Genomic DNA, 16219 nt, shown 5'->3' with positions numbered 1-16219 from the left:
ACACTTCAGAAAAGTTTCAAAAAGATTTGAAATAGATAAACAGCATTCAGGGAAAGCTACAGAAAACTACTCCTCTTCTGTAAACAGTAGCGGATGCTCATTGTTCTGCTCCGTTCGTGGGTCTCCCTCTACCCCCAGCTCCCTTCACATGCTTCCAACTGCTTGAATGTGGAATACAAAAAAGGCACATAAAAAAAAAATCCCTTCATATTGGGGAGAACCATTCCATCCCACTCTGAACACGGGCTGTGACGGCACACGTTCTCTTCACGGTTCAGGGAGCTGTCAGCAGAGGAACTAGAGGAGGAGGAGAGGAGGAGGAGGAGGGGAGGAGTGAGCTACTACCCCCCCCCCCCCCCCACTCCCTCCTCCAGAAGCGGCCCTGCAGATGGCTGACAGTTGGAGAACACGCCGGGCTTCTCGGTCCAGTCTCTTCTCTGATTCCACCCCCCCGCGCGCCCCCCGTTCCCCAGGCATGCCACGCATGGAGGGCCATGTCAGGTATTATTGAAGAAATGAGACTTGAGGAACTGTGCTCTTCCTTGTATCAAGTCTTGCAAAACACATTGAACTCAAAGACCTGCTACAGAATACATTCTTCCTCCTGTGGTTCAGGATATATGATAAGGGGCAGGAACTTCAATCAACCAGACAGGAAAGAACATAGTTATGGTCCACAGTGGCGGAGATACAGCTAATTATATGCTCAGTCATAAAAACGGAGCAGAAATAATCTGGGCTAATAACACTGGACCATACTGAAAAGCCTGTTAGAAGTGTTACTGTGAATGCAGAGGGTAAAAAAGATGTTCTGCTCTAAAAAAATTATAGTGTTTTCAATATGTATGTGATGTGTTTCTAGTTTTGTGGAATTTACACTACAACAAACTATTTATGTAAGCAATAAATTGGTTTGTGAAGTTGTCAGACTTTATTGAACAATAATATGGCTCTATAAAGTCCCCAAATTCATTTTGTCAGATTCAGTTTTTTCCCTTGTATTTCTTTTCTAAATTTAGTTTTATCAGGTTCAATAATAATAATCATTAAACGTTTGTCCATTCAAATGTACTTAGGACAAAAGCCTGGGCTACTGAGCTTTTACACACTTTTTTATGGCTGGTGGATAGACCTGTGTTGTAATAGGGTGAGGAGGGTAGGGTAGCAATGCTAGCAACCCTGAAGACTACAAATATACTTTCATCTAAAATCATTGTCAACTGGAATTTATAGAATGAAAAAAAAAAAAACGTATTTAAAGGGAGATTATCATCCAGTTTCCAGTTCCAAACCTTGTACTGAGTCTGAGGCCCCACTGTGTTGTGATAACCTACATGGACATAAGTCTACTAAGAATATGCAGATGCTGCCTCATTGGCCCGGTGTGGTCCGTTTTATAACTGATCGTATTTCCTGTTCAGTTCCCAATGCATAGGGATGCATCAGTTCGCCATCAATATGACAAACTCTGTATTTACTTATAGACAATGAGATTTACCAAGTTGTTTAATTAACTTTGGATAGCTATTTCTGACATCTTCAATGTGCCTGTGTCACTCACACACTCTCTCCTGTCATTTTACTGGCAAATGTCAATTTCCGTGCAATTCCACATTCTCCATTTCAATTACTGATTTTCCGCGATTATGCCAGTGTTTCCCACATTATGGAAATCAGAGGTCCCTACACTAAGGGGGCCATCAAGAAAAACCCTTTAAAACGTAGCAGTATAATTATTATGGCCTGAGCTTGGAGATCAGCTTTGCTGGTGTCGCACTTTCACTTCCAGGGTGACTGCGGCCAAATCTAAACAATAGGAGTATCTGTTTTTCTATTGTTGGTTCCTACTAGTGAACTCCCAATACAACTGAATTGGCCAGCCAGTGTCATTTGTGACTTCACAGAAAAGGGAAGGGACATATACCGGTCAGCATGTGTAGTTAAAGGTTAACAGTTCAGAGTAGTTTTGTCCTGCAGGCTGGTCATCAGTTTGGAGCTCACCTCAAACTCTCCTCAGAGTTTGCCTTCCCTATTTGACTGTATTTGACAATTATTCAAATGTTTCCAGGGAGTATGCCTCCGTGACAGATTTCCCTGACTTTACAGTGAGAACAAACATGCTGCTGATACCCAGGGATCCACAAAGCCAAAGTGCCGACATCACTCAGGGAATGCGAGGTCCTTTCAGCCCCCGAGCAGGTCATGGCGTGTTGGACCACTTCATCAATGCCTTTTTCTGTCTTCCCCGAGATCAATGGCTTTTGACTGGTGTTGGTAGAGCGAGATGAAAGCTGAGAGTCTTATCAGGTACTTTATGGGGGAAGTAAATCTCTTCACGGAAAGTGATTAAACAAATGTGACCACCGCACCTAGAATTTTAAAGAATCTCTCTTTACAATGCGAAGACTGAGAAGTTTCGAGACATTTACCGGCTGACTTGAGAGCAGGCCATGAACCCGCTTAACCACACCCCGCACCCCACACGCGCCACTACTGTTCCTTCCAAAAAAAAGGGAAAATCCAACATTAGCATGCAAATCTCCTGAACCTGGCACACACGGTAGATTAATGAAAGCTAGCATTAATATTTCAGAGGTTTAAAAAGATGTTTGACCCTCTTATCTGAGAGACCTATATTACAAGCCTGCCGTGTGCAGGTCAAGCCAAACCGGTAGTACAAGCGCAATTACAAATCATACCTAGAACACCGCCTAGGGGGGAAAAAGTCGTATTTGCATGGAATGCGACAGGAACGTGACATTAGAAAAAGAGAAAAAACAGAACTGAACAAATAGACTACAGCTCGTTTGAAACACACTGAGTAATGTCAGAAGAGAACATTCAGTCCTAGGAGGGGGGAAAACAACCAGTAAGGGCATCTAAGCCTTCCAGATAACATCCTAATACCTGCCACAGATGGGTGTGCGGAATGCGAAAACAACACAAACTAAACGAAGTTATCCGAAAATATGCATCATGAGACACCCTCGCCTTCTCATCCGTGGCGGCCTCCTCACAACTGTTTCTAGGGACTGCTGCAGCAATCGGCCCAGTTTGCCTGTGGAGGCTTAAAACACGTCAAGAGTGATTTATCTGTCTATCCGTCAGTCGAGGCAATGCAGATGCCAGGCTTAGGCCCTGGTGTGGGAACTTGGGCACCTGACTTCAATCAACCTGAGGAGGCTGTTTACATACGCTGCAGGCCTGAGGGAGAAACTAACTATTTGGGGATGGGGGTGCACAGCCTACGCTGTACTCCATGTCTGCACTACATTCGGCTTCAATGGACAGAGTAAGCACGAGGCTGTAGTGCGGATCACATGCAAACCTCTGCAATGGTTCCTAGAGAAACTGGTTCTTTGTCTATATCTCATCTCACCCCTGCCCCTCTGTGTGTGTGTACATTCCTTTTGCACCTGTAAACAGGTGTAAGGGCGCCTTGTCAGTTTCGCCCCAACCGGTTTGACTGGACTGGCCCTAGGAACAGGTGTGTCAATGCTCATCCACAGCCACCAATCACAGGGCCACAGCCACTTCCAGCATTTTCGACACACTGACGCCAATGCAGGCCAGCGCTATTGGCATGCCGCTAGTTCCATTTCAGCTATCAGCTTATGGGATGAGCCTGTGAATATGGCTAAAAAAGGGAGGAACTGGAGGCATGCTGAAATCATAAGCTCCAGACATGAGACACGAGTGCACCCAGAGCCAAGTAAAAAGTCTTTGAGTTGTTGCTTCTTAGACAGCGTGTATTGGTGATAAGATATCAGCCTTACAGGAACAAGACGAGGAGACAACAAAAATAACAAGACAGACAAGGGCGGACAGGGAGTGAGTGAGAGAGAGAAAGAAACGTCATGAGAACGAACAGCATTCCAGTAATTCCAGTGACGTGGAACTCATCAAACAACCCCATCCTCATCCCTAAGATACCACAGTCAGAAGCCTACTTTCATCAGACAGGTGTCATGACAACAAAACCAAACAAAAACAGGCCATCATGAGTTTTGAGTCTTTCAATACATGTTTTATTTATTTTTTAAACAACTTTAGCTTGACCTTTTTCTCAGTACACAAGCCACAAGGCATTCAACTGACTCCTGTTTTAACATGTTACTCTTTTCATTGTAGTGGTGACTTTTTTTCTATTTTCTAAAGGTCTTACAGTGGATATTAGGCTCAAATGTCAAAATAAAAATGCATGAAGCCACCACAACACTTTAAGAAGAGGAAAGCTAAAAAAACAGCAGCAGCAGCAGACAATCCCATGATCAGAGAGCTAATGTGAGACTGCACCCATAGGGAAATACCTCTTCAGGCCTGCTCTCCTAATATAAAGGCATCTGTTCCTTGGCACCGACAACGCCATGGTAACAGACCAGAGTCAGCAGACACCAGAATTATGCTGCTGGCACAGGGAGCAAGAAGGTGCTTCGGACAGTCATTCTCCCTTCCACTCTCGCTCCCACTCTCTCTTGCCCTCTCTCTCTCTCTCTCTCTCTCTCTCTTCTCTTCTCTCTCTCTCTCTCTCTCTCTCTCTCTCTTTCTCTCCCTCGCACCCTTTCCCTCTTACTCTCTCAAACAACACTGACCAGCAACTGTCAGTACAAAATCACATTCCCAACAGTTTACTTTCAAAAACACTTCACAGGAGACATTACGCTTCCAGAAGTTTTTTTCCATCCCTCCTGATCACTTATCTGCTTCCCCCGTAAGGCCATGACAGACCGAGCACCCCAGCAGTCACAAGCCATTTAATGGAGGAATTCTTTGCATACCTGAGAAGCTATTCACTATGTATTAAACAGATGAGGCAATACATCACTGCTATATAAAATGTCACCTTTTCCTTGGACCTACTAAAGGAAAGAGGGAGGGAAGGGGAGGGGAGAGGGGGGGGGTATAAACTGCTGCAGGGGTTCAAGTGAAGCTCCTTGAAGAAATGACTTCACATTACATTTTCTTAAATGCAGGGCTTCAAATAAAGGGTGAGGCCGGGACGCTTGAAAGTTGAAGCAGTGCAGAATTCACGCATGGCCCATGCTCTCGGTCTCCAGCATGGCAGGAGGACGTTTTACAGACTGCTGGATGCGTATGGACTCCCGAGTTAGTAGGGTGGGTTTCAAAGAAAACAATGTTACATAGCTGAGCTCAGAAGTGTGGGACGTACGTTTTACAAGGAAAAAAGGAAACAACTTTACAGAATTGAATTTTTCGTTTCCCCACCCAAGCTATGCCTCATCACATAGTTAGATTCCTGACGTGTATGTTCACTCGTTGTTCCAGTGAGAATATGTCTGAACGCAAGCACATGGGTGGATCAAACAGAGCCACGGAGACATAAATATACTCCCTGAAGTCTAGACCACCTATACACTGAGTGGCAGACGGAGAGTAGCCTCAAACAGCTTCTCCCCTGAGGTATTTAGGCAGACACAACATCAAGATTCCCCTTCCATTAAGCTTGTGCTAAGCTGTAAAATATGCCACTGTTACAAAGACGAAGGGGGAAGGAAATAAAAACATAAAACATTATTTTAAAGACCAAATGGAAAATAGAAACCTGCGGGGGAAAAAAAAAAAAGGACACTTTTCTGAGCAGGCCAACTTCAGTTCTCCCCAGCATAAATAAACCATTTCAGCGCACTCCTGCATGAGGGAGACTGGGAGCCATGATTGGGCGCGACGCCGTGCCAGCTCTAGATACTTCAGAGAGAGAGAGAGAGAGAGAGAGAGAGAGAGAGAGAGAGAGCAAAGCCTAGGAGTGGCACCGTTCCTGAAAGTGATCGCAGAATTACAGACCAGGGGCCAACAGATCACCACTCCACAAGATAATTTTAACCCACGTGTAGCTCCAGGCACCACATGAGACGGTTCAGAATAGCAGCAACGGTTCTGGCTCGCTAGCCACCCTTTCACACTACACACAAAGCACAGAGTCCCCGTCTGTGGCTCCAAAGAGCACATAACAAGGCGTGAGACACGGACACAAAGACTTTGAAATAATCAAAAACAAGATGGAATGGGGCCTAAAGAGAGACATAAGCAGAGGCAGGACGCTACTGGTCCATGTTCCGATCAAACTAGTGTTGGCGCAAACGACCCGACAAACACAGCCAAAGCAGAGGAGCAGGGTTGATCTGGACAGAGACAGTAGCACGTCACTGTGAATTAGCCCATGGTACTATCACCCCCACCCCCCCTCCTCCCCACGGCTCCTTGTCCTCCTGAACATCTGGACCCATCTTGTCCTGGCCCCCCCGAGATCACTGCCACTCACATCAAAAACCTCCCAGAACCTCCCCAGAGAGGCCCACCCCGACACACACCGGCCCTCTGGAGGGTTTATCACTTTATCAAAGCGGGCAAGGGGGCCGGGCAAATTAAGAGGTGTTGATGACCACCGTGATTCACCACGCCGCCCCGCGAACAACACGGGGAGGCTTGGCAAGAGCACACACGTCCAGGCGTTCCACTGGGATTTGGTGCATGCTGGCACGAGACCAGATCACCGGGCAGGCGGGCGGGCAGATAACGAGTGGAGCCATTACTACTGTACACATATGGAAGCGCTAACCTGCCCAGCAGAGGAACTGAAGAATCCAGACCCCCCGCTGTCAAAACAAGCTTAATTAAACCATTCACAAAACATCAACAGTTTCCTGATGCCGGCCACATGTTTTCGAGACCATTTGACAGAATAAGTGTTTTGAAGCATGGTATTTTTTTGAAATTCCATATGGTGCCTCTGGCAGCTGTTGTCAAAACGTCTAACTAGACAGGATTTCAAGTATTTTTTACATACCACGCGTACAAGATATGCATATTAATGTGCAGAGGCACATAATAACCTCATCAAGCTGTTCGAAAATGTACTTTTCTCGACAGTTATTTAAAGACAATACAACTTCAAAGCTTCAGTGCCTAAGCTCTGTCTACACTTGTGTATAGATGCTCCTTGACACATTCCTCTGGCCCGTGTGCAGAGAGCAAGATGAAGAGGAGGTCAGCCTACCGGGGACAGCTTAAGCACCTCTTATGCACCAAAACACCCACATGTGTGTCTTTACAGAGCACCCCAAATTGACTGTGGCGTCTGTCCTCGCTCTACTGAAAAACAGACGGCTTTATCTACATCCCGGCTGTCAAGAGTAGCCTTCGCTGATGTCCCTGAGAAATGCCTGTGTTCGTGTGTGTGTGTGTGTGTGTGTGTGTGTGTGTGTGTGCACACACACAAGACCACAGGGCTGACTTTTGAGGCTAACAAATCGCAAAAAGAAGCCTTGTGTTTTAATGAGATTTTTGCAATCAGACCCTTGGGTAGTCTGGGCTAGACCATAAAAGATGGAAATTGAGAACCCCTTGGGTATTTAAGGTTAAATGGAACAATAGCTTCACATGGCAATCACAACACCCAGATCCATCTTTGAGGTCCATTTGGAATTACATAGGTGATAGATACAGGTGATCACCCCATAGTTAACAGTGGCATTGCCTAAAGGCTAACCCTATTTTACAGTTATTATTCACATTATTCCCACATTCACAAATCGCATAGCTTAACTAAACAGCATAGCAGAATAAAACAGCTGACAAACTACTGCAAGTACTTGTAGAACGTGGAACAAATACAGTGTACCCACATTGCTACAAAATCAATATCTATTCAAATAGTCACAGGAACTTCTGTTCAAAGCCAGTTCAGTTCTCATAACCCGAGGGGCTCGATCTCTCCGATTTGATCCCAATCTCTGGCCTCACATTCCCTCTCCCTGCATCTCTGAGCTTGTTGGGGAAATTACGCATTTTCATCTCTCTAAATAACAGAAGAGCTGACAAAAAGCATTCTGCGTCAGCATGCGTCACGCTTTGCACCCGATAGTCTCTGTAGCTCTTCTATTCTCTGGTGTATATGTGTGTGTCCGTGTGTGTGTGTCTGTGTTACAGGATAAGCAGCAGCCCTGCATCCTTAAATGAAGCACATCTCGCAGCCCATGCTATGAATATACAATGCTGCACAACCCACTGACAAGCAACCACCACCGCATGTTTGCAAAATGGCGCCAGTTCCATACACATGGCGTGCCGTTTGCAATCAGCGTCTGAAAGTCGACTCACACAACCAATTCACAAACGCACAATGGACTGTTGGCTTGACTCGCAATCCAGTAACAGCTTTCTTTTGCTTTGTTTTATTTCCACTACCCTAGTCTTAACATGCTTCACCCTCCCAGAGGAAAGTCGCGTGACCCCTGCTGACCTGACCTCTCCAAGATATCTGGACAGTTAGTCACACCCCAGTCTTCAAAGACTCTTGAGTGAAGACTGGGAATCAACCGTTTTAAAACACCCCAAGCACTCCACAGAGCGCCACAACATCATGAACCATACCAATGACAGACGACGAGGCTTTGAAGAACTGAGAGGAGAAAAAAAAAATGGTTTATAGCTCTAAGATTATGATAATGCGACAACAGGATTGACAATGTGGGAAGTCCCAATGGTATTAGGACTAGATTTGTCGTGCGATTTCCTTTCCAAAATCTCTTGTCAGCCACTCAGAGCCTCCAGACAACCAGCATGGATCTTGCTGGAAAAATAATGGGATGGCAATGAGAGGCTATTTATTCATGGCCGCCCCAAAGCCTTCTTCAGAGGCCCCGCAAGCTGTTGACACAGATCTCAAGGCCACAATGATTTCCATAGTGGCGGGCACAGCCAGGATGCATCCTACTGTTTGATCTCCCGCTGGTAACCTGAGCTTTTGATGGGTGGAAACAATCACCATAGGAACCTCCTGACGTGGCCTCCTATGCGCAGGCCGAGACACAGACAAGATCAGGCTCCTGAAAGGTGGAGCAGACTGGGGCATATTGGTCCCGGTACATAAGCATTATGAAATCTTTTTGCATGGCATGCAGGGGAGAGAACTGTTTCTTAGGCAAAAAAAAAAAAAAAAGGTTTATGTTTTGCCACATGCAAAACATGCAACACAAAATATGCTCTTGAAAATCAATACCTCCAGTTTGGAGGAAAAATGTTGGATGTTTGGATGCTAACACGCCCTTCAGATTGAGAGGAATGATCATAAATACAGGAACAGAGACAATAGACACTTCATTTGATCCACTATAGTGAGAAAGGCCTCTTGCAAGCAGAGGAATAGGCAAACGGGGAATAATAGCTTTTTTTCTTCATCTGACAGAGTGTGTAAATACAATCGCTAGTGTGACCAATTCCCCTTTTTATTGCACAACAAGAGGCAACACTTCAGTCAATCTGTAAGAGCCCAAATCACCAAAACAGGGCAATAAAAAAAGACTGTGTCCCCCTCTCGAGTGAAGGCAGAGCAGGCGCCATCCTTTGTTAGGGGGACAACGACATTTCATGGGCCATTTACCATCACATACCCATCCTTTTAGGTCTGGTGTAAGTACCCTTACACAGTGTTCCTTCTAATTCAACGCAGGATCACACAGAAACATGTTTATTAGGAGGCAGAGCCAGCGCGAGAGAGAGAGAGAGAAAGAAAGAAAAAGAAAGAAAGAAAGAGAGAGAGAGGCCACGAGGGGCTGAGTTGAACTGAAGGAAAGGAAATGAGCATTTCCACATGCTTGAGCTCAGCGGAGACCATCCTCACCAACCTACAGCCAATTTCCACCACCACTACACACCTGGAAAACACTCTCTCTGTCACACACACACTTGCAAATATGAAATACATCCCATATTGACCTAAACAACAAGAGTAGCAGCAATAACAATAATAATAATACCAACAGAGCATTAACTGTAAAGTTTGGGGAACCACGAGAATGAATGCTGAAATAATTCTAGGGGGGGCTGAGTCTGTGGGTAACAGCCATCACATGGAGATAAGCTGCATGGTGATCTGCAACCCAGACACCAAATACCTCCACCCTCACCCCTGACCCTGTCCATTATGGCTCTCTCAGTTGTCTCCCACCCCTCTATATAGCGTGGCTTAAACTGAGCCATGTGTAAACACAGGGACACCAGGCACGCAAAGTACCATGCCATCCCCCCCTCCCTACAAACCTCCTAATCCTCACTGATGATCAAGCTGCCAGAAATTCCTGCAAAAAAGGTGGACAAATGTCAGTGTAGAAATGTCAGTGTTTTGACAGGACACAGAGAGAATGTTTGAAGGAAACAATGACGACGGTGAAGCCCATCTCCCCAGAAGTCTGTGCTGCATTATCCTGCATGACAGTTTGGAAAGTCCTGCCACTGCCAACACTGGAGTGACTAAACCAAGCGGACAATAACTGGATTCTCACCAACCAAGATATAAGCCACTGCAGCTTGTGCTTTTTGTACGGGTCTTGATGAAGCAGAACACATCATCTCATTTCCATCAGGGAGACTCCTTCGCCTCTGTCATGGGAGTCTTCACATTTCAGGGACACCGTCTTATTTACAGAAGCACAGGGAATGATGCGCTGTGGTCATCGCAACATTGTTTCATTCTGACCTCCTTTGCACTGAACGCTCAGTTTGACACCATCATCGCTTAGGCAGGCCTAATGAGATCATAGATGGGTGAACTGTTTAATGGATAACAACCGGATCATATATTCCAAAAGGAGAACCAGGATTTTAACAGCCCAACAGAGGCTGTGTGTTAAATTTCTACCGTGCCTGTGAACCTTACCAGACCTTACCAGTCACACTGGAATTTCTTTCTATTAACACCTGCCATTCCAGTTCCACTGAATGACGGTGACAAAAACATTCCATAGAATAATGACAGAGGTGCGTACGTTTAAAAAAAAAAAAAGGCTTTTTTTTTTTTCACTAAACACATTTTCTCAATTAAGAGTGATTAGGTCCAAACTGCCAGACTATATGAATTATTAAATGTGAAACTGAATCTGGTCGGGTGAGTGCCGGACCACCGCTCCCCTGGAGAGAGCCTGGAAGCGGGCCCAGCAACCTCCTGGGAACGCTGCAGGAGCTAATTGGCTGGTTCTATTCAGACTGTTTTCAGTCATTTTTGAAGGCGAGCTCGGTGGACAAAGACGCAGAGATTCCAGAACTGACGGGACAGTGTAACTGAAAACACATGAGGTAACCCCAGAGGACAGCCACCAGTAGACATTATAGACGTATCAAAACAAGGTGTTTGTGCGACCAGCACTAGAATGTCCTGACTGCAGACATACACACTATGAGACATGACTTAAGTCAGTCAGCAAGTGGTGGTTGGGAGAAGAAGGGAACAGATTCAGCTTGGTTGTGGCATACTTTTACTGAGACCAGATGAGCACAGTGAAAACTTTATCTTACTAGATAATGTTAGAGTTTTGCTTTCATGACACTGTTTGCCATTCAAGTAACTCATTCTTAAATCCCCAATATGTATACTTTTCCTCAAACTGGTGCAAATTTTTCAAAATTCACAACAGAATCGTGTCATGATAATCTGGTATAGGGATGTCTCTTGATTCCCAGCCCTAATAAATGCACTATATGGACAAAAGTATTTGGCCACACCTGTTTGGGCTAGGCCCCTTATCTCCAGTGAAGGGCAATCTTAATGATTCAGCATACCAAGACATTTTGGACAATGCTATGCTTCCAACCATGTGGCAAGAGTTTGGGGAAGGCCCTTTTCTATGCCAACATGACTGTGCCCCAGTGCACAAAGCAAGGACTATGAAGTCATGGTTTGATGAGTTCAGTGTGGAAGCACTTGACTGACCCGTACAGAGCCCTGACGTCAACCCCATCGAGCACCTATGGGATGAACTGGAACGGAGATTTCGACCCAGGCCTTCACGTCCAACATCAGTGCCTGACCTCATAAATGCTCTACAGAATGAATGGGCACCAATTCCCACAGAAACACTCCAAAATTTTGTGGAAAGCCTTCCAAGAAGAGTGGAAGCTGTTATAGCTGCAAAAGGGGGACCAACTCCATATTGAAGTATATGTATTTGAATACAATGTCATTACAGTCCCTGTTAGTGTAATGGTCAGGCGTCTGAATACTTTTGTCCATATAATGTATGTGCTGGCTATGAATCGACTATGAATTAAATTCCGTAGCTTACCAATAGTTTGAATATTCTCAGTCTGGAATGTTTTTTCCGTAAAAAAAATGGTTTGCCTCCCTGCTGAGGTGAATCCTAGTGCCGCACTCAGTCAAAGCGGGGGCAATAGGCCACTGCTCAGTGTGGGCACCTACGGGTCACCAGCACTCCCTCTGGGGATCACCTCACAGGGCCCAATGGCCCTCTGTTGGCATGCCTCAATGACACAGTTTAGTAATTGTAGGCTGTATGTTTAGTCAGTAACTTTGTGATATCACAAATGTATTAAAGTACGTAACCAGTCAATGAATGAACATTTGGCATGGAGTGCCTATACAGAGGCAATCTGCTTTACCAGGGAACTAAACCCAGGTCAACTGCTAGGAAGGCAGCATTGCTAACCACTGTACCATTATTAAACTTGAACATCAGGGGGCTCGGACTGTTAACACGGATCAATACCTATAGTGCTAATCTTATTGCGACTGAATTCCGAACCAATAGTCACACTATTGACAGGGATCCGTAGCAATAGTGCCAGTTGTATCGCCACGCCAGAATTCCATACCAGTAATCACTTCGACTGAAATTATGTTAAGAATCTTAAACATGAGCTGCAACTCACATGGCTACTCCAGCAACACTTCACCTGACTGCAAAGCTTTGTGGTGTGCCAGTAAATTAAATTATGACTTACGTCTCTGGGCATCCCTACCAGCCCCCTCTGTGCAGATGTTTGTCAGAGTGATGTGTCAAACTGCATGACCATGCTGACTGAAGCTGACCTCAAAGAATGTGTGACCGTGATTCTCATATCGTGCAACCATGCAACTGGGGGGAAAAAATCATTCTCCCATTATATAGATCGAAGAGGTCGGGAAACTGTGAAACTATGATTAAAGCTGATAGATTCATTTACAACCATACAACTTGCAGTCACTGTGCATTCAAAATCAAATCACCAACAATGCAACCTGTGAAGATGGGACCTCAGATTATGAACAACATTTTTTGTTTCTCAGTTAAAGACCCCTATACTAATGAGGGACAGAGCCCACCGGTCTGCGTTTGTCTTACCTTGTCTGACTGTTTTCAATCTGATCGGTCCTTTGCAATTCTTTATCACAGTCAGAACGTCATACAGCGGCAAGCCGGAGACAGGAAGCGTCTCAACTTCCAATAGTAATTCCCCTTCGATTAATTTGCCATTCTTGTAAACCACCGCATTTTCGTTAACTTGTCCTATGTAGGCAAACTCTCCATTCTCCGCTCCACCGAACAGCTCGGCATTCAGCTCACCGCGGACGTCTTTATAGACGGCGCATTCGTTTACTTTGGTGGTCCAGTGATTCTTCTTTTGGATCACTTTGGACATGGTGATTCAAATCAGGCGAGAAACAGGTGGCCTCACCGATAAATAACCAGCACGGCGGATGGTCCGCTGTCTCATAGAATGAAATATTCCAATCAAACGAAACAAAGTTTCTTTTTCTTAACTTGAAGCATGAATGCCGTTTTTCCACAGAATGAAACTGAATTAAATCAAGCCATTATAGTCCACTTAAACCGAACTCCATAATCAGCAGCTGTTCCTAATTCGCGTGTATTGTTTTTCTCATCTTCTTATCATCTTTGCGGTAATCCCCTTGATCGATCTCATCTGCGTCTGCTTTAGTTTCATGAATGTCTTGAGTCCGTACTAATTTTTATCTTCGGCTCTTCCTTCTGAATAACTTTTTCGGCATTCTTTTTCAAACCCACGGCTTTCCTCTACGTACGGCGTGAGTTTGTTAGCGTTTTCCACACAGATCACGGCTCCTTTAAGCAGGTACAATGTTGTCGTCTGTTTTGTTACATTTCATCCAATTCTGCGTGCTCAAGCAATGGGTATGAACCGATAGTAAACGGAGCGCATGCGTTCTGCCCCCTCCCTTCGGAGCCCTAAAGGGATATCCTGACTACACCTAATGCAGGGTCCTAAAGCCTTTCAATCTTCATCCACCATAATGTTTACAAACCTAAGCCGGATTTTCTGTAACTTCGCTGAGCTCTTGATTAAATGTTATTCTCATAATAAAGCAAAACGATAATTTATAACAGTGGATGTAGGCTACTTCTAGCTGCTGTATTTTTCACTAAAAGGAGATCAGCTGACTTGCATAAGCTTATTCTAAAAGTTACTACAGTGGTGTTACCAATAGCCTTACTGATTCAGAGCATATTAGGAACTTTATTTGGCTCTGTTATTTCAACGTTACTGATGTATATTTGTATTTTTAAAACCATAGACCATGAATGCTTTAAAGCAGCATCTGTATAGCAAAGGTTGTCTTTGGTCTGGAGCTCATAAACTGATAAAAAAAATTGCGAAACCTTTGGGAAGAGTGCTTAGACATGTCCCTTTTGTATTTGACCTACTTTTGTTTCCATCAGCTGTATATTTCAGATTGTATTGCTTTATTTTGCTATTTTATTCAAATCTTTTGTAACTGCCATTTGACCTGGATGAATGTGACCTGTTTGTGTACCAGTTCTACTGGATTCCTTATTTTCACTGTCACACCCACAATTACAAAACTACACTACAAAGCCAAACCTGTCTTACCATAGAGTTTACTTCACTTTCAGTCAGCATCACAAAATACTTTTTGCATTTCAACTGAAGCTGCAACACCACTGGTATCGCCTTGCTGAACGAGATAGAAGTTAAATGAGCTGTATTACATGTGGTAGTTGAGACTATGTTTGCCTGTAGCGTATTTGTTACCATCAGGATCGGTATCACGTGGAGAGGATCTGCACACTGGCAGAAGATGTCAGCGTGACAGAGTGAGGCCTTCCGATAAGATCAGATGGGCTGTGCCGCCGCCGCTCACCTTGGGAGACGCAGACGAGGCCTGAAAACCTAAAAATAACATCCAAAGTACTCCCGCTCCCAGGAGGGAGAAATCATTGGCCTGAACGGGACAGGAAACAGAGTGCTTTTAAGCCTGAACCGTGTAACATCTCCTCAGATCGTCAGATCCACAATCAGGCGCAAAGCCAGAGACCACAGTGCTAGCTGCTCGCATCTGGGATCTCTCAAAGGGTGATGTAACCCATCCAAATGGATATTAGTCAGGGGACTGTTAGAATTAAGCTCATGTTGTCAGTGTACAGTGTGTGCTCGTTCTTCCCCATCAAAAAATACAATAGAATGATAGTTTTATCCTTAAACAAAAAGGTGGTGTTATCTCGCCATGACTGGATATCCTCCTTTTGAATGAAACCTGAAAAATGTATTTGTCTGTGAACATCCACACTGTGTCACCCCCACACATGCTTAAGCCTCCAGAACCTCACCTTGGAGACCAGGACATATATCACAGTGCTGTGGCAATGAATACATGTGGCCTCGAATATGTTGAATACATCCTCCGTCGGATTGAACTAAAATATGAAAACGGAAATCTCCTCGGAATTCACATTTATATGTGGCTTTGTGTTCTTCATCTACCTTCGGTTGAGGGTGCTGCTCTTTTGAAGGGAGAGAGAGAGAGAGAGAGAGAGAGAGAGAGAGCCCAGGGCTTTTCCGTGTTCACACTTTCCCATGCAGTCGTCTACGGTTCTGTCTGTCAACTCCGGCATGACTCCGAGTAGAGGTCAGGAACCAGCGCAGCAAACCTGCCACAAAGAGTCACCAGAACCCAACCAGCTGATGCCATCCGACAGCCGTGGCCGGAGGTTTTTGTGTTTTAATGGGAATCTGTGTTCGTCTCTCACCACACATATTCACTCGCCAGAGTATAAGCAAGGAACACATGCAAAAACAGGAAATCTTTTAATGTGGTATTGATATTGATCAGTGGTTATGAATTAAGTTGTGGCTTTTGCTTCCTCCGGAATGGTATTTATTTTGCATTCCATGAATTATTTTACAGTTTATATAAGATGTGGATTGGCACGCACAGGGTCTTTAGGTATGATGATCCACTCCATCCCTTTACATATGTATGGAGGATGCATAAATGTCAGATTTCTACTTGAGGCTTTCTATTCAACGAGACAGCAAGCCTCCATTAAAATACACTTGACAGAGAAGAAGCCATGCCTGACTTTAGGTTCTGCCTGGAAAAAGCCAAACATTGTGGCATTATATATTATATCACATCAAACATGGCATA

The 16219-nt window shown here is 44.7% G+C and overlaps 1 protein-coding gene across 10 annotated transcripts in view; it reads right to left on the bottom strand.

The window, feature by feature from the left end:
* The window catches only part of magi1b (membrane associated guanylate kinase, WW and PDZ domain containing 1b), a 124048-nt gene extending 110060 nt beyond the window's left edge, over nt 1-13988 (bottom strand). For 6 of the 10 annotated variants that reach the window (XM_031567469.2, XM_031567473.2, XM_031567471.2 and 3 more), the window contains exon 1: nt 13134-13986. In XM_031567469.2, the coding sequence (XP_031423329.1) occupies nt 13134-13431 (298 nt within the window). In that variant the 5' untranslated portion in view covers nt 13432-13986. Of the gene's footprint in view, nt 1-13133 lie in introns of all 10 variants that reach the window. The other 4 variants (XM_031567477.2, XM_031567478.2, XM_031567475.2 and 1 more) reach the window with 2 other exon arrangements.
* Nucleotides 13989-16219: the final 2231 nt, after the last annotated feature.

Source organism: Clupea harengus, chromosome 5 (assembly GCF_900700415.2).
Source record: "Clupea harengus chromosome 5, Ch_v2.0.2, whole genome shotgun sequence".
NCBI lineage: Eukaryota > Metazoa > Chordata > Actinopteri > Clupeiformes > Clupeidae > Clupea > Clupea harengus.
This window is presented reverse-complemented; position numbering and strand designations above follow the sequence as displayed.